General features: G+C 46.4%; 2 protein-coding genes and 1 non-coding gene across 3 annotated transcripts in view; 1 reads left to right on the forward strand and 2 right to left on the reverse strand.

Annotated features, from left to right (window-relative positions):
* The window catches only part of Dipk1c (divergent protein kinase domain 1C), a 23,400-nt gene extending 11,754 nt beyond the window's left edge, over positions 1–11,646 (forward strand). Inside the window, exons 3-4 of the mRNA XM_021214969.2 lie at positions 7,091–7,255; positions 9,699–11,646. Of these exons, the coding sequence (XP_021070628.1) occupies positions 7,091–7,255; positions 9,699–9,917 (384 nt within the window). The 3' untranslated portion in view covers positions 9,918–11,646. The remainder of the gene's footprint in view (positions 1–7,090; positions 7,256–9,698) is intronic.
* Positions 11,647–12,698: 1,052 nt separating this feature from the next.
* LOC115065545 lies at positions 12,699–12,856 on the reverse strand. The gene has a single exon (XR_003845326.1). It is a non-coding gene; the product is annotated as a U1 spliceosomal RNA (small nuclear RNA).
* Positions 12,857–15,706: 2,850 nt separating this feature from the next.
* The window catches only part of C15H18orf63 (chromosome 15 C18orf63 homolog), a 93,031-nt gene continuing 85,867 nt past the window's right edge, over positions 15,707–22,870 (reverse strand). The window contains exon 13 of the mRNA XM_021214344.2: positions 15,707–15,832. Within this exon, the coding sequence (XP_021070003.2) occupies positions 15,707–15,832 (126 nt within the window). The remainder of the gene's footprint in view (positions 15,833–22,870) is intronic.

Consider the following 22,870-nt stretch of genomic DNA (forward strand, 5'->3'; position numbering starts at 1 on the left):
AAGAAGTCTCTAGATATGCGCTCACTGATAAGCGGATATTAGCCCAGAAACTTAGAATACCCAAGATACATTATGCAAAACACAAGAAAACTAAGAAGGATGACCATCGTGTGGATACTTCAGTCCTCCTGAGACTTGTATGGTTTATAAGGTAGTATCGGACTCTCTCGCCTCTTGGTTGAAAGTAGTGTGTCGGGTTTCTGCTGTGCTTCCTACCCCTGGTCTCATTGCCTCAATGGTCAGGCGCTGGACCACCCAATGGGAAGAGGTGACAGGATGCCTGTGATGTCAGGCGCTGGACCACCCAATGGGAAGAGGTGACAGGATGCCTGTGATGTCAGGCGCTGGACCGCCCAATGGGAAGAGGTGCCAGGATGCCTGTGATGTCAGGCGCTGGACCGCCCAATGGGAAGAGGTGCCAGGATGCCTGTGATGTCAGGCGCTGGACTGCCCAATGGGAAGAGGTGCCAGGATGCCTGTGATGTCAGGTGCTGGACCGCCCAATGGGAAGAGGTGCCAGGATGCCTGTGATGTCAGGTGCTAGACCACACAATGGGAAGAGGTGCCAGGATGCCTGTGATGTCAGGTGTTGGGCCACCCAATGGGAAGAGGTGACAGGATGCCTATGATGCCCACAGGCACAGGGTGGGCAGAGGAGAGAGTTGCTCTCTGACACTCACTCAGGCCTGCAGCTTCTTATGCTGCAAGTGCGACTCAAACTGGATTGCTCATTTGGGGGATTGGCGCGTGGTGAAGGAATAAGCTCTTTATCCTCATTAGGACATTGAGTTTCTGTTATAATAATTGTTTTTAAAAGAGATTTATTTATTTTTATTTATATGAGTACACTGCAGCTGCCTTCAGACACACACCAGAAGAGTGCATCAGATCCCATTACAGATGGTTGTGAGTCACCATGTGATTGCTGGGAATTGAACTCAGAACCTGTGGAAGAGCAGTCAGTGCTCTTAACCACTGAGTCATCTCTCCAGCCCCATTATAATTATTAATAATAGTAAGTTATTGCTGGGCCATGGGACTTCATGGCAGGCTGCACTGGATCGACATAACTTTTGAAAAGCAGCTTGGAATCTGGGGAACTAAATTTGCCATCAGTGTTGTGTGTAATCAAATTGTCATCCTTGCTCTCACTGTGTCCTCCCAATGCCCATTCTGTGGGTACCCTAGAGGGGCTGAAGACTCAGGGGGCAGTTTTAAATTGGAAAAGATGTATGTGGAGGTAGTTCTGGTGGGTTCTAGAAGGTTCTGGGGGGGGAGGGGGTTCCAGCAGAGTGTGCACTCTGGGCAGGAAGCTCTGAGGGGAGCTCCGTCCTGTATTGTGCCTTGCCGTGAGTCCACCAGCATCTTTCAGATGAAGCCCCACTGTTTTGGGGCTGGTTACCACTCTAGCTAAAGCTCCCCAACGTAGTGAGCAGAGTCATGCAGGAGAAAGGCGAGCAGTTGTCTTCCACTTCTGAAAAGTCACTTGCGATATGGATATAGCCATTATGACTCCTGACGACATAGTCACTGAGGTGGGGGATATAATCACCCGAATCTTAGGGAGGTGGTAGCGTGGAATGCTGTCCTCTGGGCATGACATAGCCATTGTCCCCTTGAGCTCTCAGCAGCTGTGACTGCCTGCATGAGGGCGTGGGGGGAGGGAGGAACTCATGAGATACACACTATTGCCAGCAGTCGGCTCCTCCCTGAGGGTGTACTAGTGACTCTCCTTAACGTCACAGAGCTTGCTAGCAATGCAGATTCTAGTTTTTGTTACATTTACTTATTTATTCTGGGGGTGGGGCGCATAAATATCACAGCACATGCAGAGAGGTTGGATGTCAACTTGTGGGAGTAGATTCTGTCCTTAATACCATGTAGTTTGGATTCAGGTCCTCAGGTTTGATGACAAGTGCCCTTACCTGGTCATCCATCTTACCAGCCCAGCAATGTACATTTTCATACTGCTCCTCAGCCCACTGACTCTGAGTCTCACAAGGACAAGGCACCAACTGTGAGCCAACCCAATACTCAGAAAGACTAAGCAGGAAGGTGGTGAGTTCAAGGCCAGCCTGGGGTACATGATAAGATCCTGTCTCAAACACCACACACACACACACACACACACACACACACACACACACACGCTAACTAACTAGGCACCTTCACTGTGATCTTTAAGAATCACTGCACTCCTGCTTCCAAAAGGTGGCCTTTCTTTTTGACCCCTGGCTGACTCCTGCCCTGAAGAGAGGGAGAGGTTACAGGAACAGAAGATTCCAAGGCTCCCAATGCAGGCCTTCAGGGTTTATGAAGTATGTACAAGTGAACAGCTTGGAAAAGGAAGGTGACTCCAAACCTCACAAGCATGCCTTTTAAGCAAGAGAGATGCTTCCAGAGAGATGCTTCCAGAGAGAGAGAGAGAGAGAGAGAGAGAGAGAGAGAGAGAGAGAGAGAGAAAGAAGAAGAAGAAGAAGAAGAAGAAGAAGAAGAAGAAGAAGAAGAAGAAGAAGGAGGAGGAGGAGGAGGAGGAGGGAAGGAGGAGGAGGAAGAGAAGGAGGAGGAGGAGGAGGAGTTTGTGGAGACCTTGAACAACCCACTCTGTGGAGAAAATAGGATTATTTCCCGTCTGGTGCCCAGACCAGGTTCAAGCAGCAGACACTACTTATGCCATTTTGTGCAGGATGAGTTCCATGATTCTCCTGATGCTAAGAAATGTTGTGAAGGTTTTCCTATTTGTTTTGTTGCTGTTCTTATTTTAGGCACACAGGAGCTGCAATTTATTCTAGGCTACGCAGTATAAATTAAAAATGAATCTCTCACTGGGAGATGAAAGGAACAGTGTCCTGAATGGGGCTGAGGAGGAACACAGAGGCTGGAGAAAGTGCCAGAAATCAGAGAGACTGGTCCTTGCCCTGATAACAAATCATAAAGACAGGTTCATTAGCATAGTCTCATTAATTTAAAAAATTAAAAACTATTATATCATTTTATGTGCATGGGTTCTTTTCCTGATGTATGTCTATGTACCACTTAAATCTGTTTTGTTTTTGGTTTTGTTTTTGGCAAGGGTTTTAGGGGGAGTTCAAGATAAAACTCCCTCTGTAGAGCAGGCTGGCTTTGAACTCAGAGATCTGCCTGCCTTTGCCTCCTGAGTGCTGGAGTTAAAGGCGTGTGCCACCACCACCTGGCATAATTTTTTTTGACTTATTTATTCTATGTATATGAGTGTTTTGCTTGCATGTTTGTATGTGAACCATGTGTGCGCCTGGTGCCCATAGATGTTGGAAGAAAGCATCAGATTCCCCGGAAATGAAGTTATGGATGGTTGTGGATGCTAGGAACCAAGCCTGGATTCTCTGAAAGAGCAACAAGTACTCTTAACTGCTGAGCCATCTCTCCAGCTCCAGTTCTTTTTAAATTTTAGTGTTCTTAACCAAGCTAAGCAGCAAGATTAGTTCTTGTTTGGGGCCAAATAATGAGACAGGAAAGATTGGTAGATTATCTAGGCTTGGGATGTAGCTCAGAGATAGAGTCCTACCTGGCATGTGAAAAATCCTGGAGTCAACCCTCAGCATTTCAAAAGGAAAAAAAAAATCAGCAAAACCCTCGCTTTTAATTAGGATTAGGGGTGTGGCTCAATGGCAGAATGCTTACCAGGCTTCTGTGATGCTTCTGGGCTCCCTGAAAATAGCAAGAAAAAGAGGGGACACTAGATGGGAAGGGAACATGTTGGTGTGGGGGGCGGACATAGAAGGGGACATGTTGGTGTATGGGTGGGAGATGTAGGAAGGGGACATGTTGGTGTATGGGTGGGAGATGTAGGAAGGGGACATGTTGGTGTGTGGTGGATGTAGGAAGGGGACATGTTGGTGTGTGGGGGGATATAGAAGGGGACATGTTGGTGTGTGTGGGGAGGGGATGTAGGAAGGGGACATGTTGGTGTATGAGAATGTAGGAAGGGAACATGTTGGTATGTGTGTGGGATGTAGGAGGGGACATGTTGGTGTGTGAGTGGGGGATGTAGGAGGGGACATGTTGGTGTGGGGAATGTAGGAAGGGGACATGTTGGTGTGTTTGTGTGGGATGTAGGAAGGGGACATGTTGGTATGTGTGGGGAATGTAGGAGGGGACATGTTGGTGTGGGGGGATGTAGAAGGGGACATGTTGGTGTGTGTGGGATGTAGGAGGGGACATGTTGGTGTGTGTGGGATGCAGGAAGGGGACATGGTTTGGGGGGGATGTAGGAAGGGGACATGTTGGTGTGGGGGGATGTAGAAAGGGACATGTTGGTGTGTGTGGGATGTAGGAAGGGGACATGTTGGTGTGTGTGGGATGTAGGAAGGGGGCATGTTGGTGTGGGGGGGATGTAGGAAGGGGACATGGTGTGGGGGATGTAGGAAGAGGACATGTTAGTGTGGGGGAGATGTAGGAAGGGGACATGTTGGTGTGGAGGATGTAGGAGGGGACATGTTGGTGTGTGTGTGATTTAGGAAGGGGATGTGTTGGTGTGGGGGGATGTAGGAAGGGGACATGTTGGGGTGTATGGGGATGTAGGAGGGAACATGTTGGTGTGTGTGGGATATAGGAAGGGCACATGTTGGTGTGGGGGATGTAAGAAGGGGACATGTTGGTGTGGGGAATGTAGGAGGGGTCATTTTGATGTGGGAGGGATGTAGGAAGGGGACATGATGGTGTGTGGGGATGTAGGAAGAGGACACATTGGTGGGTGTGACATCTGGTGAATGTGATGTCAGCGCGTGTGTGGGGGTCTTAGGAAGGGAGACTTGGGGTAGATATGGTCAAGAGGCTTGTAACATGCATGACATTGTCAATTTCCAAATAAAAAAAATATAGAAAAAAAAACGAAAAAAATTAACTCCCTCAAAACAAACAATGGCCTATTTGCCTGGACTGAGTTTGTTATTAGGCAAAGATCATGAAAGCGGGAGAGGGTCTCTGTACTTTACTCTTATTGTTCTGCACGTTTTAAAATAGTTTAAGTCCCTTCTGCTGTTTTACTGATAATCCCCACCACCCTGAGTGAAGAGAAGAAAACAAAGGTAGAAATGGGAAAACACACCCTTCCTTCTGAAACCAAATGACTCCAGTGAATGAACCCTCTCTGAGATGCTACCGGGTTGGGGGGAAGGGCAGCTGACATTTTCACAATGGCCTGTGAGGGCTTGTGGGAAGCCAGTTCCATCAAAGATGTCACATTTTGAAATGATTTCTTATCTCAAAGCTATCAGCTGTTGGACTTGGGCAGATTCTTGCAAATTTGAGCTCTTTTTTTTTTTTTTTTGTATCCAGGTGGTGGAGGAAAATCTGCATAATTTATAAGTTATTCTTTTTCTGGTTTTGAAGCCCGTTTGGTTGAAAGCCAGAAGGATAAATCTGAAATTCCAGCAGTCCTCAAGTTCTTACTCTGACAGTGGAATTAGTGGTTGATGCCCTTGGCGAAGGGCTTATTTATGCTGATCATACCCCATGGCCCATCTGGTCGTTGTGTTGATGTGGGTACCAGATGTGCCATAAACAGCCGCCGTGACTGCTCATAGTCTTGGGGCTCAATTATGTATCTCACACAGTATTTGTAATCCTCACCAGGATAGCAGTGAGGAAATGTGAAACTTAGCAGAGTCAAAATGGAATTCTCACAGCAAACATAAACAAGGGGGCAGGGGTGGGGGTGGGGAAGGCACTGTGCCTGTTGCCTGATATCGAGTGTCCCATGAACTCTGTCAAATCTACTGGCTTTCACAGAAGCCACCACAGCCTCCAACAAAGACAACCATGAAGACACAAGGACGTCCATCCCATTATGTCGACCCTTGGACAGATGCCATAATTGTCAATCATTATGACCAAGGACTCTTGTTTCAAAACTTCTGGTGTTTCTTTCCTTACTTTTGTCTCATATATTGGGTTGTTTGCCCTTGTGTGTGTGTGTGTGTGTGTGTGTCCCTGGCTGTGTATGTGTGGAGGCCAGTGCCATTCCTCAAGAGCCATGTACCTTTAAATTATTGTTATTATTTATTATTATTACTACTACTGTTATTGTTGACAGGATTTTCCACTAGCCTGGACCTCACCACGTAGATTAGGCTGGTTAACTTTCAAACTCCAGGGATCTATTGCTTTTGCTTCCACAGCTCTGGAATTTCATTTCTTTTCTCTTTTCTCTCTCTCTCTTTCTTTTCTTTTTTAAAGATTTATTTATTTATTTTATGTATGTGAGTACACTGTAGCTGTGCAGATGGTTGTGAGCCTTCATGTGCTTGTTGGGAACTGAGTTTTAGGACCTCTGCTTACTCTGGCCAACTCCATTCTCTCAGTCCCTGCTCTTTCCGGCCCAAAGATTTATTTACTATTATACACAAGTCCACTGTAGCTGTCTTCAGACTCGCCAGAAGAGGGCGTCAGATCTCATTACGGGTGGTTGTGAGCCACCGTGTCTTTCTATTTTTTAAACATGGGTTTTGGAGACTGAATTCAGGTCTTCAAGCACACTCTAGAAACCGAGCGTTCTCCTCTGCCCCCTCCCTTTTGCCTTTAAGACCTTCCCCTGACCTCTAACAATGAGCCTATATTACACCCGCACCTGTGTCTCACTGCGACACCACTTTGCTATCTGTCCTCAGTGATCAGTGTTCTCTGGGAAAGCCTCTTCAACTACGTCTGTTGCTTATGTTGACAAATGTCATAGACAGTCAAGAAAGAAATGGAAGGCACAGGCTGGAGAGATGGCTCAGTGGTTACGAGTGCCAGCTGCTCTTCTAACCACATCCTTGAGTTAGTGACAGGATAAAAAATAAAATAATGTTTATTTTTTTACAGTAAAACTTTAGGACACAATCTATGATAATAGCTTGTGTCAAAGGAAGCACTTGTAAATGCCCTGGGGGAGCAAGGTCATGAGCTGAACATTTCCTCCTGAGAGGTGGACTCGGTGGTCACAGCCCCGTGGTGACCCTTTCAGTCACCCGTGACCTATGATGTCAGGACAGGAAAAGGAGCCGCATGTGGGCTCTCCTGCAGGGCCCACGCTCTGATCTGATGGCCGTCTCCGCTGTTTTGATTTCAGGTGGTGGCTATTGACGTAGACATGGCCTTTTTTGAGCCTAAAATGAGGGAAATCCTTGAGCAGAACTGCACGGGAGATGAAGACTGCAATTTCTTCGATTGTTTCTCCAAGTGTGATCTCCGAGTGCACAAGTGTGGAGCCCAACGTGTCAACAGCAACCTGCAGGTGAGCAGCCTAGACAGCTGGGGATGGTGATGTTCATGTCTGCGCGCCTCGGGCTCATTGCATGCGCGCGTGGGAGGGGGGCGGGTCTTCATCACATTTTGTTTCTTACTACCTGGGTGGTGGTTGCGTAAGTGGCTCAGTGGGGGCTGACGGGTGGAGGTTCCAACACAGCCCCTCCGTGGGCTTCTCTCTCTTTCCGGAAGCTCCTCTTGAGGCTGCTTCTGAGAGTCTGGAGTGTACTTACTCGCATGCCCTTGGCTGAAGAACGGTCTTATTTCTCTCCAGGATGTTGGCCACCTAGAGCAGGAAGCAGGAAGCACCCAGAATGCTGAAATAGGAAGGGAAGGCGACGCTTGCCTAGCCAGCAGGATCAGCCACACTCACCTTAGTGACCCACTAGGAGGCGTGTTCTGGGCCAAATTGTCCTCATACCTAAGGAGATCCTTTCTTTCTGCAAGTGTCTGCCTCCCTGTAAATTCTCACACAGAGAAAGAGTGAGAGCTAAGTCCCCTCACCCTAAAGCTTCTCCCCACTAATTCTGTCATCCAGCTCACACTCCCAGCCACACCTCTTTCTAGCCCATCTTCCCAAGAAGCTTTTCCCTAGGTCTGATGGGACTCCTGAGCTGAACTGAAGGAGATTAAGCCAGGGGCTCAGGAAAACACACTGTGGGGCCTTCCTGCCATGAAGGAGAGCCCCATGCAACAGAGCTGTCTATCCATCCTATCCATCCTGCGGTGGCTCTAGCCCAGGCCAGGCAACACTGGCTCTACCACCACAGGGTCTGCAGACTTGTCATCTTTGAGGAGGCTAATCAATGGCACAGGCTTTCACGGTGCCATCTCAGCCCCTCCATGGGAAGCTACCCTTTGATGGACCTGTGATTCTGCTGTCCCTATGCCATGCAGACAAGTTGTTTTTGTTTTTGTTTGTTTTTCTTTTTTAACCAGAGTCCCCACCATCTTTGGTCTCATCCACAAGTCTTTGCATTAGAGAAACTAAGGACTGGCAAAAATGGCTCTGTGGGTTAAGTCTCTGACCAAACTCAACAACTAGGTTTTGATTCCTAGAACTCACACGCATAGTGGAAAGAACTATGCAAGTTGTCTTCTGACCTACACAAACATGCATGTGTATACAAACATGCATGCACATACACTTATACAGATACTACACGCACGCACATATACACACATATAGACATCCTAGTTGCACACACATAATGCACACACATACACACATGCACACACATATACACATACTACATGCACACACACAAATACACACATGCACACATATGCACACACACACACACACACACACATATACACACACAGCTATTACAGATTCATTGAGAAGCAAGTAGAACCTTGAGCCAAAGGAAACTGTCAGGAGAGGGCAGGGGTAATGAGACACAGATGAGAAATCCAAACGGCCGAAGGATTTAGGAAATTATCTCATATCTCATCTCATTATTTAAAGACATAATTAAAACGATGTTAATTAAAATTCAACAACAATATGCTTTTGCCAATTGGGAATAGTCATTAAAATGCTATTAAGTACCATCTGAAGCTCTAGGGAGTTACATGAGTGTGTCCACCCTTATCGTGACATTACATTGTGGCTCTGGAGTGGATGTGGGCACACTCATTTCTGTGCCTGACTACTGTCTTTGAATATAGATCCAGAAGTTAAATCGAGCTTTCTTTGGGATGTAGCATGAAGCACTAAATAGGAAAAGGTCAGCATGTGTAACATGATCTCATGTTTACTAGACAGTGTTTCATTGGAAAGACAGATGCACTTTGCATGTCCGAGTTCAGTTGCTGTGACAAAACGCCTGATGCAAACAGCTTATAATGAGGGAAGTTTGGGGTCAGTCTATGGTCAGTCTGATGCTTTGCTTTGGGCCCAGTGGTGGGGCACAGCATCCTGGCTGGGGTGAGTGGCAAAGAAGAGCTGTTTATCTCTTGGTGGCAGAGAAACAAAGAGGGAGAAGAGACCTCCATCTCAGCACCCTTTGCAAGGCACACATCAATGACCTAACTCACTCACACCTTTTAACAGCTCTACCATACCCTAATAGCATCAACCAAGGAGTATACATGGCTCCAGCTGCATTTGTAGCAGAGGATGGCCCTTGTCAGGCATCAATGGGAGGAGAGGTCCTTGGTCCTATGAGGGCTTGAAAGATGACCCAGTGTAGGGGAATCGAGGGTGGGGAGGTGGGAGTGGGTGAGTGGGTGGAGGAACACCCTCATAGAAGAAGGGGAAGGAAGGATATGATACGGGGTTTCTGGGAGAGGGGGGGGACCAGGAAAGGGGATAACATTTGAAATGTAAATAAAGAAAATATCAAAAAAAAAAAAAAAAAAAAAAAAAAAAAGAAGAATGAGTTGCTCCCCTGAATTAACCTCTCACTCCTCCCCACCTCCCCCAGGTCATCTGTGATAAAATATTCCGACACTGGTTCTCCTCAACACACAGGAGCCCAGCGGTCTCCCCCCAGCTTCGGCTGCAGCTACAGCAGGCAGTGCAGGAGTGTGCGCAGCACGGGGGCCCCTCGGGAAACTCCTGGACAGCCTCATCCAGTGTGTTCTGGAAGCTTCGATGGCTCTTGCAGTCCACTCTGAAAGAACTGCAGGAGGCGGAGAAATAGCCTCTCTCTTGCCTTTGTCATCAAGAGTGGACAGAGGAAGCGACCTTCAAGGGACTCCTCCTGTAGTTGCTATGCAGGTGAGCTGTCAGAGCCTCTGGCATGTCCTTCTGAAGTGTGCGGCTGAGCTCCTTTCTGTCGCTGTGACGTGGACCTCTCTTGCTCCTGCCCAGCTCAGTTTGATCTGGTTTCCTGGTGACCTCCGGCCTGTCACTCCCTCAGCAGTGACCAAAGGGAGGAGTCTCATCAGAGTTGCCAGTCTGGAACCCTCTGAGGACTGTACACAGACCTTGCCGTCACAGACAAGAGGCTGCTGGTCTACACAGACCTTGCCGTCACAGACAAGAGGCTGCTGGTCCTCCTTGTTAGCCACTAGCAAGCTAAAGCGTGACTGTGGGCATACAGATGAATATGTCTGCAAATAATTGTGTGCACAATGTGTGCACCCATGAGTATATGAGTGGGTTCTTATATATGAATGTGTATTGTGTACACACGAGTATGTTGTGTGTAAATAAGCATGGGATTGTGTGTATGCAAGTGGGATTGCACATGTTCTCATAATTATGAGTGTTCCTGTGTGCATGCGTGTGTGCGTGCACGTGTGTGTGTGTGTGTGTGTGTGTGTGTATGCACATTTACATGCCCATGACCCAGTGATTGTGCCTGTGAATCTGTGCTCATGGATGAATCAATGTGAGTCCACACAGAAGTGCATGCATGTGTACATCCAGAAGTGAGTAAGTGGGTGGGCACTCGCAGCCTGTGTGGCAAGGTGGCTTTTCAATGTGTCCCTAGGAATCTTGCCTAGCTGGCAAAGAAGCGCTAATTTTTTTTTTCTGGAATTTAATGGAATAAAATGTGTGTCCTTAGGGGCACAGTTTGCTTTGGAGAGTATGTGGAAAGGCAGCTTTTAGTGCTCTTCATTCTGTGGAATTTTAGGGAGTACTTTACCATGCATTGATCACAGAGCATCTTACTTCTGAGCTGGACCAGGCATCTGCGGAATGCAGTGTGTCTTGCCACAACAGAGACAGTTTATGTGAAGTGCTGGTGTTGGCTCTGACCACTGGCAGAACTGTGGAACAGCTCATCTGTGTGGACCAACTGAAGACCCAGCCGAGGGCAGTGGACTACACCGTGGTACCAGTAGTACCATGTGCTTCTTGCAGACATTTGATGATGGTCTTCTCCAATGGCCAACTCATACAAAGCCAGCCAAACTGTACATTGCTCCCCAACAGAGAGTGGAACCAGCAAGCCTTATGTTTACAATCTTGCTTCTACTCAGAACAGAGACACAAAACTCTTCAAGTCACAGGGAAGGGGACTCAAGAACCGTAGGATGTCTCGAAGATTGGGAAGGTGTTGTAGTGACTTATTAGGAGAAAAGGACAAAATTTGGAGTTTTCAACATGTACAGAATGACAGAGTCTCATCTTTTCTCTTCATATAAGACCTTTGCAGTCCAGAGAACTGCCTCTCTAACTCCCGTGGATGCACTTCTCAGGGCTGTGCACGCAGATGACATCCTGCCCACTCTGAGCAGTGGCACTAGGGGATGGAGGGGGGTCGGAGGTCACACCAGTCCTGAAGCTATGATCCTGAAGGCTGGAGATGTCTGTTTCCTGCCGTCCCCATCCCTTCATGCCACCCACCAGCAATTTGCCAGAGAAGGCTGACTTCCTTAAAGGCTATCATCCATCCTGGACTGGAAGACTTGCTTTCTGTTTCTGTCCTTTGATGGGAGCCTGCGCAGGTCACTCTGTGCCAGAAGTGAGTGAAAGCCCACGTAGGTGCCCAGGTCTAGGCTAGCAGGGTCTCATAGCTGGTAACATGGCCGGGCCTGCAGAGCAAGGCTCCCACTTCCCAGGCCAGGGACAGGGGCAGCTCTTGTCTGGGCAGGTTCCACTGAGAGTGGAAGAGTCACAAGGAGGAAGGTGGATGGGCTGGGAAGAAGGTGGGTGTGAGCTAGCCTGGAAGGTAGGGAGAAAGCTCTGGGATTCCTATGAGGCTTAGCAACTTTTCTGTCTCTGCACTGGAAGTCAAATGGCAGACCTTAGTAGCCCCCTGGCTACTGACCAGCCGCTGTTAGTTTTTATTTGGCTCTAAATGGAAACAAATGTTTTATTTACCATGGAGACTGTGCAATATATGATCACCCAACACAATGGCATCCCTTTCTGCATGTTTTTGGTTACACACACACACACACACACACACACACACACAGATTCCTTGCCTAAGGATCTATTTTAAGGCTGTGGTTCTTAAACTGTGGTGAAATTCACTTTTTAAAAAGGTTTAAACCTTTTTAAAAATACTGCTTTTATATAATATAATAAACAGACATGGTATTATCAGTATTTAGGCTTTTAGCTTTTGTTTTTGATGCTTGGGACTGAGTACAGAGTCTTGAGCAAGCTAGCCCAGCACCGTACCCTGAGCTATGAACCCAGCCCCATATTATTTTCTTTCCAAGAAAGGATCTTCCGGTGTAGCTCTGGATGTTCTGGAACTTGCTCTGTAGACAAGGCTGGCCTCAAACTCACAGAGATCCACCTGCCTCTGCCTCCCGAGTGCTGGGATTAAAGGTGTGCACCACTCCCACCTGGCCATACTTAATATTTTTAATCTGATAACTGAGAATGGTCATTGCTGACCCAGCTGAGCTACAGCCATACTCAGGAGGATAAAAGATGTTTTAATAACACAACAGACAAACCTCTAACTTCAACAGTTTTACCCTAATTAAAACTGGCTTTTTTTCCCTTGTCTTTTTAATCAGGGTAGAGCAAGAACATAGTCCCTCACTATCACAAATTATGCAGCTTCCTGCATTTGGAGAAATCATAGGGGTCAGCACGTCCAGACTGTAATGGATGAGGCTCGCCCTGGGAAAAGTACCTTCATGATCATGGTATCTCCTCTGCCCAAACTGGCTTGTTTTACTGTGAATCTCTTTGTCACAAACCAATTTTCAAAGTTTATCCTGGTTAGCATTAACACTGTCTTTCAATGAAAGGATTCTGGAATCACATGCCTGTTGACTTATGGAGGACACATATGGACAGGTTTCCTGTTCCCTTGCACAAGTCTCACAGGCCACTTGGGTTCCGGGATACCCGAGCTGGTCATTGAGTCAGCATCTTACCCATGTCCTATAACCCTGCTGATACCGACGAACTCTGGTAAATCGAGGCACCAACAGTTCTCAGGCAGGCCTCCTCTTAGATGTCCAGCAGGCTTGCCTTCTGAGGGGCCTACTGTGTGCTCACTCCCTTGCTAGTCCTTTTGGAGGATCCAGAATGCACGGTCAGGACATTACTGAAGGTGTCGGAAGGGGGACCATTTTAACACTGCATCAGGAGGCTCTTCCTAGAATAGCTGGATGTGGTAGCGTTTGGCTAAGATGTTCTAAAACCAACATATAAGGAAACTCATATTGTTGTCCTGGCAAATGCTACTCTGGCTCTGAGATCTGTGAAATTCTTGAGAAAAGGACTTTGGAAAGAACATGTATCTCCACAATACACACACAGACAGACAGACACACACACACAGAAACACACACACAGTGACACACACACAGACAGATACACACACACACACAGAAACACACACACAGTGACACACACACACAGACACACACACACACACAGAAACACACACAGAGTGACACACACACACACACACACACACACACACACACACACACACACAGAGGTTCTCCTTACAACTGGCTTCCCTTTCTGGATGTTTGAAGAGGCAGTCTGTGCCAAGAGCAGAGGCTGATGGAATTGGTAGTGACTTTCATTTGAAAAGCACATCTCTCAAGTGGGCATGGTGGTGCACACCTGTGATCTTATTTCTTAGGAAGAAGAGGTAGGAAGATTGAAGATTTGAGGCCAGCCTGAGCTACATGGTGAGTGTAAAGCCAGTTTGAACTACATACACAGCAAGTTCTAAGCCACCCTGTGCTGTACAGTGAGTCCAGGCTAGCCGAGATACATAACTGAGTGGTGTCCTAACAAACACACAAAACCAAAAACCAAAACAAACCAAAAATTCCTCTGGAGGTTCTCTGCCGCTGAGGGAATGAAGATGCCTTGTTGCAGCCATGTGTCTTCTCCTTGGTGGTTTCCTGTGCCTGGGCTGCACTCATCTCCCACCAGGCTATCTTTCCTTCAGTGAGACTAATTACCTGTAACGGCTCTTCTTGGCTGTCAACCGAATGCATCTGGACTTAACGAATTCATCTCTCGTATTTCTTCACTGCGGGTGGAGTTATTTTTTGGTTGTCAACTAGACCCATCTGCGAGGGAATTTTCTTGCTCAAATCATTTAAAGTGAGGAGACCAACCCAGATGCTCTGAGCTGGGAAGATCCGCCTTTAATCTGGACCCCACTTGCTGACAGGGAAGAGGGAAGCCTCTGCCCTCGGCCTGCTTGCCCTCAGTCTCACTGGCAAGCCCGTCGCTGGCATTAGAGCCGACTTCTTTGGGATTCTGGCAGATACTGAAGACCAGCTGAGACATCCAGCCTTGTGGACTCAACACATACTGGATTCTTGGATTTTCCTTTGAGGGACAGCCATTGTTGGACTAGCTGGATCACGGCTTGTAAGCCAGTTTAATAAATCTCGTATATATGTACATATATATGTATAGATCATGTAAATATATGTACTTATATAAATGTCTATACACATGTAAATATGCATATATTGTACACACATGTAAATTCATGCATATAATATTCGTTCTGTTAATTCTGTTCTTCTAGAGAACCCTCACTAATACATCACCCAGGAGGTTGACCTGGTGGACCTTGCTCTGCTGCTTGGTGGTAATGTCTCTCAGCGGCAGGACAAACGCCAGTTAGAGGGTTCTCCTCCCAGGTTCCCCACCTTAGCCCATGTCCACTCTTGGATCTGGTCTCAGCTGTCCCTGTGTTGGAGTTTCCCTTGGTAAAGAGGCACCAGGGAGCCTGTGCTGCTAAGGTTGCTGTTCAGCAATGCAGATCTCCTCTTCCTGCCAGCAGCAGCCAGCACTCCCGGAGGCTGCATACTCTGAGGTCACTGTGTGGGTCACAGACGTCCTCTTTCTGAGGACGCCCAGCACGTAGGTACTGGTACCGCTTCCTCTGGGAAGACTTACCCTCCTTATCACAAAGTGTTGCCTTTTCTCACATCCTTACCAACATTGGTAATTTATATATGTATGCTTACAAATTATGAGTTGATCATTGTCACCTGCTGGATAGGAAAGCCAGTCTCAAGTCTCCAAATTTCCTTTTGTACAGTACTGGTAAGATAGACTTCATAGTGGCTACATGTCATTTCTTTGGTTAATATATTTAGCCCATTTTTTATGGAGTTGTCTGATACGTGTGTGTGGTTGTGTGTGTGTGTGTGTGTGTGTGTGTATGTGTATGCTTATGTGTATATGGGTTCTTATGCATATGTATATAGAGGCCAGAGGTTGACACTAGGTATCAGTATTTAATTGCTTTTCTATTTTTCTGAGAGGTAAAAATGTATTTATTTCTATGACATCCAGCTGACTTCTCAGACCAAAAGAGGATTTGGCTTTTCCCATCTCAATTGCTTCTTCACGTTGTGTTTTGAGGCGGGGTCTGTCACTGAGTCTGCACACTGATTCAGGCAGACTGGCTGACCAGCTAGCTTCAGGCTTCCGGATCCCTCCCTGCTTCCTTAGCACTGGAGTTACAAGTGTGTGGCCATGCAAGGCTTGTGCATGGCTGCTAGCAAGAGAACCAGGTCCTAATGCTTACTCAGCAATCGGTCTATCCACAGAGTCATCTTCACAGCCATCGCGGGGTCCATGAATCAGGAGTCTAGTGTGGATACGGTTCACGTTTTCTTGCACTTTGCCTTCCGAGTAACTTCTGACCATCTGTTGTCAGCAAGGAAGTGGAGGTGAACGAAGTGGCTAAGAAAAAGGTACCTTTTGTTTCCTCGGTTTAGCGAGAGGATACAGTACCGCCTGCCACTTTCCCAACCAGAAGATGATGCTGTGTCACTCAGCTTCCTGTCCTTGTGACAAGAGATCTTAAGGGACAGAAAGGCTTGCGTTGGCTTCTTGCCTGGAGGTTTTAATCAATCCATGCTTGGTGGGCGTGGTTGCCTGTGTCATGGAGGGAGCAGAAGTCAGAGGAAAGCTGCATGAGGGCTAGGAAGTGGGAGAGATGGAAGGTTCCAATGTATCCATCAAGGGCTCGATGACCTTTCTCCCTAACTAGTACCACCTGTTGCTGGCATTTCCGACTCCTCCCAGGAGCATGGTCAGCTGAGAATCAAGCCTTTAGCACATGAGCTTTGAGGGGACTTTGCAGATCTGAGCCACCAAAAGTAGCTTTGATGGCTCCCTTTTGAAATGCTGTAATAAAGGTCTGTCTGCCTCCCAGGCTGTGTCCTTGCCTTGCACGGCTGGTTTTCAGTTTTGGGTAAGTGAATAAGCCCCTGAACAACTGTTCTACCCTTTGGACTCAAAGTCCACCTGGAAGACACTTTATAGCTGATGCCAAGGTTCTGCTCCCCATTCTTTTCAAGGTGTCTCTTACTCTCTAACAATTGCTGAAGCTGAGCTTCACTACAAATACTACAGAAGAGCTGGTAAGACTGCTTAGCTGGGAAAGGCACATGCGACCAAGCCTGCCTACAGGTTTTGATCCCTGGAACCCCTGAAAATTCACTTTTGACGTGCAAACCCAATTGACAAGCTACTTAGGAAGAACCTGAAGATGGGGTTGAGGTGGTTCTCCTGAAAAGTCTCTCAATGTGAATGTTGCTTTGTTTCTTTTGTTGTTCTTGTTTATTTGGTTGGTTGGTTTTGTAAAACTCTGATGAGCTGGGGATCGATGCAAAAGCAAGAGGAATTTATTTTTCCAACATGGTGGGGTCGTCATCCAGTGACATAATAGAGCATCAGCAACTAGGCGCAATATGACTGGTGGAACAGTGCACCCTTTAAACGGATTGATCTTTGGGGAATGAGGTAGTAGGGGCTTGATTAGCCTCTTCCTTCCAGCCTGTGCTCTCTGACCTGTCTCTTCCAGGAGGGGAGGGGTGCCTGGTGGGATTTTCCATCAGCTCTGAGCTGACCTCTTCAGTTTCACATCCAGAAATAAGACTATTTATCTTGCATTTCCCATGAAAATTGTAGTTTCCAATGGCTGTATCATAACTCATAAAAATGATCTTATAGGCCCTGGAGAGATGTCTCAGCATTTAAGAGCACTTGCTGCTTCTTCAGAGGAGCTGGGTTAAATCTCCTGCACCCACATGGTGGCTCAAAACTACCTATAACTCCAGTTCCAGGTGAATATGATACACTCTTCTGGAGACTCCATGGTCCCTGGAAACCACATGGTGCACATACATACATGTAGACAAACACTTATATAAAATAAAATAGTTTTTAAAATATCCTGTGCATGTACATTGTGTGTGTGTGTGTGTGTGTGTGTGTGTGTGTGTGTGTGTATGAGATCACACACAGGTAGTGGTAACTTAACATATGAGAATATGACTTGTGGAGGTCACTTCTCCTTTCAGCATGGGTTCCAGCGATCATAGGCAGGTAGGCAGGGTTGGCAGTGTCAGGTCCAAAGGAAACCCCATTTTCCACAAATTCTGGGAGCTAAACAAAAGCCAGCATTCTCAGGAATTTGTGAAACCAGATCTCCCTACCAAAGGAACCACTTCTCTTATCGCTGGCAGAAGGGACAAATGGCTATCCGTGGTTTCTGTTAGAATATCAAAGCCCACGCTGGCCTCCTGGCCCCCTCAGTATCACAAGTGCCTGTTACATATTTCAGAGTTCATGCTGGCATCATGGCTCTTCTCAGTTTTCCTTGCCTTCTTGCTGACCTAAGCTTCCTCCAGCCCAGGAGCTCCTCTCCCACCAGCTTCCCATCCTCCTTATCACCCTGCTATTTCCACCATGTGGCTCTCCTGTCGTCTACTGCCCCCTGTACCCTCACCACCTCTGCTCTGCCGTGCTTGTCTCCTAGCCAGGCCCAGTCTGCTGCCATAGTTCATGTACTGTTTTCTTGTAGAAATATTTAATCCCAATTCAGGGTTTCTATCCTACCTTTGACCATTTAGTTCCTGGATAAAACACACACACACACACACACACAATAATAATAATAAAATCTTAAAATAATAAATCTTTATATTTATTATAAGCTTTAATCAGCAAAAGAGCTGGGCAGATATATATCCTCCCTGTGATTCTATTTCCCAGCCAATAATTCCATTATATAATATGTAATTTGCCGTGCTTCATCTAGTCTGCTCTTAACTCTAATTAGCCAACCCATATGGCCATTATTTTAAGATTCTTAGTCCACGGTGGCTTCTCCTTTATTCACTTTCCTCTCCTCACCTAATGGTCCTCCTCTGACCCCAAGCCTGGAGACTCTAAACCCTGCCTGTGTCTCTTCTTCCCAGCTATTGGCTGTCAGCATCTTTATTTACCAGTCAGGGGTAACTTGGTGGGCAAGGTCACATAGCATCACCTGGGTCTAAGTGAGGGTCTCTGGAACAACCAGTGTTCAGCATCTCAAAACACCAAACCTTAACATTTTCCCTTTCTGCTCTGGACTCTTCCAAGATGCTTCTGGATGTTCTCTTCCTCTACGATAAATCTACAATAAAAACCTCTAATTGTGCCTTTAATCCCAGCACTCAGGAAGCAGAGGCTGGTGGATCTCTGAGTTTAAGGTCAGTCTGCTCTACAGAGCAAGTTCCAGAACAGCCAAGGCTACACAGAGAAAAACGAACAAAAAAATCCAACCCCCCCCAAAACAAACAAACAAAACCAAAACCCAAACCAAACCAAACCAAAACAACAACAACAAAAACAAAAGCAAAACAAAACGAAACAAAACAAAAAACCAAATCAACTTTCCTTCAATTATGCCTTGGAATGGTCCTGTTTGTTGCAGGATATTTGATCACATTGTGAACCCTGAGATTGAGTTGTTTACTAGGAACACTAGGATTGTGTTGTTTCTAGTTGTGGTGCGGCTCAGACTTAACCTGCACCTTTAATCCCTCTGGCTGGACCATAGCATGCCCTTAGCACTCACCTTTAACCCCAAACATCGAAGGTAAAGTTAGTCTGTAGAAGGAAGCGCCCAGGTTTGAAGGTGATGTCTACTTGAAGAGCAGAAAGGTGATGGATCAGGGACAGATTTGACAGAATGGACAAGCCCAACTCTCACTGCAATAGAGACAACAGTGCAGAGGGCGGGGCAGCTTTCCCGGGAGAATCTTACAGAGACAGGTTGAAGAAAGAATAAGCTAGACACAGGCGAAGAGAGAATGAGCCAGAGAATGAGAAGGAGCTGGAAGATTAGAACAGATTGCCAGAGTTAGTTTGAGGCCAAGCAAAACAATTCAGTCAGAGGCCGAAAGAGAAACCAGATTGAGTCGGTCAAGTGGGGGAGGAGTTTGAGCAGCTGGGCTGACCAGCCAAGTAGAGTTCAGAAAGCTCTAGAAAGGGTGAACTTGAAGGGACCCTGATATTGCAGCCTCTTGTGAGGCTATGCCAGTGTCTGGCAAACACTGAAGTGGATGCTCACAGCCAGCTATTGGATGGATCACAGGGTCCCCAATGGAGGAGCTAGAGAAAGTACCCAAGGACCTGAAGGGGGCTGCAACCCTGTAGGTGGAACAACAATATGAACTAACCAGTACCCCCTGAGCTCGTGTCTCTAGCTGCATGTGTAGCAGAAGATGGCCTAATCGACCATCACTGGGAAGAGAGGCCCCTTGGTCTTGCAAACTTTATATGACCCAGCACAAGGAAGGCCTGGGCCAAGTAGTGGGAGTGGGTGGGTAGGGGAGCAGGGGCGGGGGGGGGCATAGGGAACTTTCGGGATAGCATTTGAAATGTAAATAAAGAAAATAATAATAATAATAATAATAATAATAATAATAATAATAAACTTACAGTAAAAAGCCAGGCATGGCGGCACACACCTTTAATCCCAGCACTCCAGAGGCAGAGGCAGGCAGATTTCTGAGTTAGAGGCCAGCCTGGTCTACAAAGTTAGTTCCAGGACAGCCAGGGCTACACAGAGAAACCCTGTCTCGAAAAACAAAACAAAACAAAAAAAACTTATAGTAAAAAGAAGTTGAGGGAAGTATGTGTATGGTCATCTTCCTTTGCCACATGCCATCTGTGCATGGCTTCGACTCTCATTTAGGGAAATAAAATAAGTAGAAACAGCACATAGGGATGAGAAAAATGCTTAAAATGGCTGTAACGTATGAGGTTCGATCATTTAGTGAAGGGCTTAACTGTATTTTGGACAGGGATAGATGGCATATGAGGAAATGAGATTTTTGTCCTAAGAATGAAACCTAAGGACAAAATCATGGTAGCCTCAGACAGTCGCAGGATATCTGAGCACTTCACACGAGGCCACAGGCAATGGGACTTAAGGATGAGCCATGCGTTGTGACCGACATCTATAAGTTCCTAAGGTTATAATGCTCTACTTGTGATAGCAAAAGCCAGCTTGGAAACATACGTCTCATCAGTATGTCTTTGCTAACTTTGTTAAGCTTTAATTAACCATTTGGAGAAACAAAGTTATAACACAAACTATGGCAAATTCTTATGTCTCCTTATGAAAGCCAGGCTTAAGCTATTCTCTCTGCAATTATTTTTGTGTGTGTGTGATAAATTAAGCTTCTTAGTAGAACAATGTCTATTAAGTCCATTTAGATCTTCTGAAAGCACACTACAGAAGGATCACAGGAACAAGACTTCTGGTTTCCCAGCCGGGCGTGGAGGTGCACGCCTTTAATCCCAGCACTTGGGAGGCAGAGGCAGGCAGATTTCTGAGTTAGAGGCCAGCCTGGTCTACAGAGTGAATTCCAGGACAGCCAGGGCTACACAGAGAAACCCTGTCTCGAAAAAAACAAAACAAACAAACAACAACAACAAAAAAGACTTCTGGTTTCCCCAGGGAGTGTATTTGTGATCTAAAGTTTATTTTGATACTAAAAGAGCTTCAATTAAAAATTGTATATTTAGGGTTGGAGAGATGGCTCAGCGGTTAAGAGCACTGACTACTCTTGCAGAGGTCCTAAATTCAATTCCCAGCAACCACATGGTGGCTCACAACCATCTGTAATGAGAACCGATGCCCTCTTCTGACATGTCTGAAGGCAACAACAGATGTACTCACATCCATGAAATAAATAAATAAATAAACTTTTTAAAAAATTGTATATTTAAAACTCAAAATCTTAACATGGATAAATTACCTTAGTTTATAATATCTTAATGTTATGAGAGTCACTAATTTATTGTAAAGCATGGGTAACTAAGACATAAAAGTTAATGATCACTCCTCTTATAAATAATTAAATGCCTTAAAAAAAAAAAAAAAAAGGGTGAGCTTATTCAGCGGTAAGTCTAGAAGGCTGAAAACATTCTAGGCCTAGATTAGATTGCAGGGAGGCTTGAAGCTTCCCGGACTAAGCCTAGGTTAGCAGACTGAGGCAGTAAGACGCAAGAGGCAACTATATCAGGCGAACAACCATACAATCACATGTGTTAGCAGTTTATACCGCTAGAGAGTGAGTGATTTTACCAGCTGAGTCATCTTGCCAACTTTTCTGCAGCGTATCTAATGGAGCTCAGCTTCAGAAATGTGTTAGAGAGTAGCAGACACTCCTCCTGAGAAGTACAGGGGGGCAGGACCAGTGCCAATGCAAATAAAAATTTATGTAAAGAACCAAGAAACCACTTCTGCATTATTTATTCATTTTGGTGACCGGATTGCTTGGTTCTTGAATGTGAACTTTTTCCATGACAATGCTGTGTCACAGGGACAAAAGGCTGGACACTGTAACAGGCCACATAGAACCCCAGTGCATCTTAAGTGGTCACACTTAACACCACATCTCCATAACACTGCAGGGCCCTTCGGTAGCTTCAGTTCCTTCCTCTGGCTGGGGCTCTGCCCTGGTACTGCTGAGGGTGCCGGTGTTCCCATCTGACCCTCAGGCAGCACTGGCAGAAGCTCAGAGCCCTGAGCTTTCTCCTCTTTCTGTCTCTGAGGGGTGTCTGTGGGGACTCTGCTCGGGTCATCGGACACCTGAATAGTTTGCTAGAGCAGGGACACAGTTTCCTCTCCTTAAAGCCACATTTGCCAGGTGGTGAGCTCAACCTTGACAGATCATCTAGGAATATGGAGTCTGCACTTGCAGCCCAGCCTCAGACTCCCAGGCCTTCCTCAGGCCCTTCCAGCATTCCGAGCTCTTGTCTGGTGTCGTTTCCTTCTCTTTAATCAACCCCCCATTTCATTCTGTCTAGTGTCCTGGCATCTCTTTGAAGATGAAGGGATGAAACCAGAATGAACAGTCTAATAAGAGGTTGCATAATTTTGAGAAAGCTGCACCATTTTTTTAAATTGGCCCTTTTGATCACTGCCCCTGATTATTGTAAACATCCCTTCTGCTGAATTGTAAGCTTGGCTATTCTCTCTCTCTCTCTCTCTCTCTCTCTCTCTCTCTCTCTCTCTCTCTCTCTCTCTCTCTTAAAACAGTTGCTGGAGTCATCTACAGGCTGATTCTGCTTTAAATCTTAATTATTTCAGGTGTCTTAGTTAGGATTTTACTGCTGTAAACAGACACCATGACCAAGGGAACTCTTGTAAGGACAACATTTAATTGGGGCTGGCTTACAGGTTCAGTCCATTATCATCAAGACTGGGAGCATGGCAGCATCCAGACAGGCATGGTGCTGGAGAAGGAGCTGAGAATTCTACATCTTCATCCAAAGGTAGTCCAGACAAGACCGGGTCACACCGGCCAGACTTAAGCATAAATGAGACCTCAAAGCCCAGTCTCCACAGTGACACACAACGCCACACCTCCTCCAACAAGGCCACACCTCCTGACACAC

This window comes from Mus pahari, chromosome 15, assembly GCF_900095145.1.
Source record: "Mus pahari chromosome 15, PAHARI_EIJ_v1.1, whole genome shotgun sequence".
In the NCBI taxonomy this organism is placed as follows: domain Eukaryota; kingdom Metazoa; phylum Chordata; class Mammalia; order Rodentia; family Muridae; genus Mus; species Mus pahari.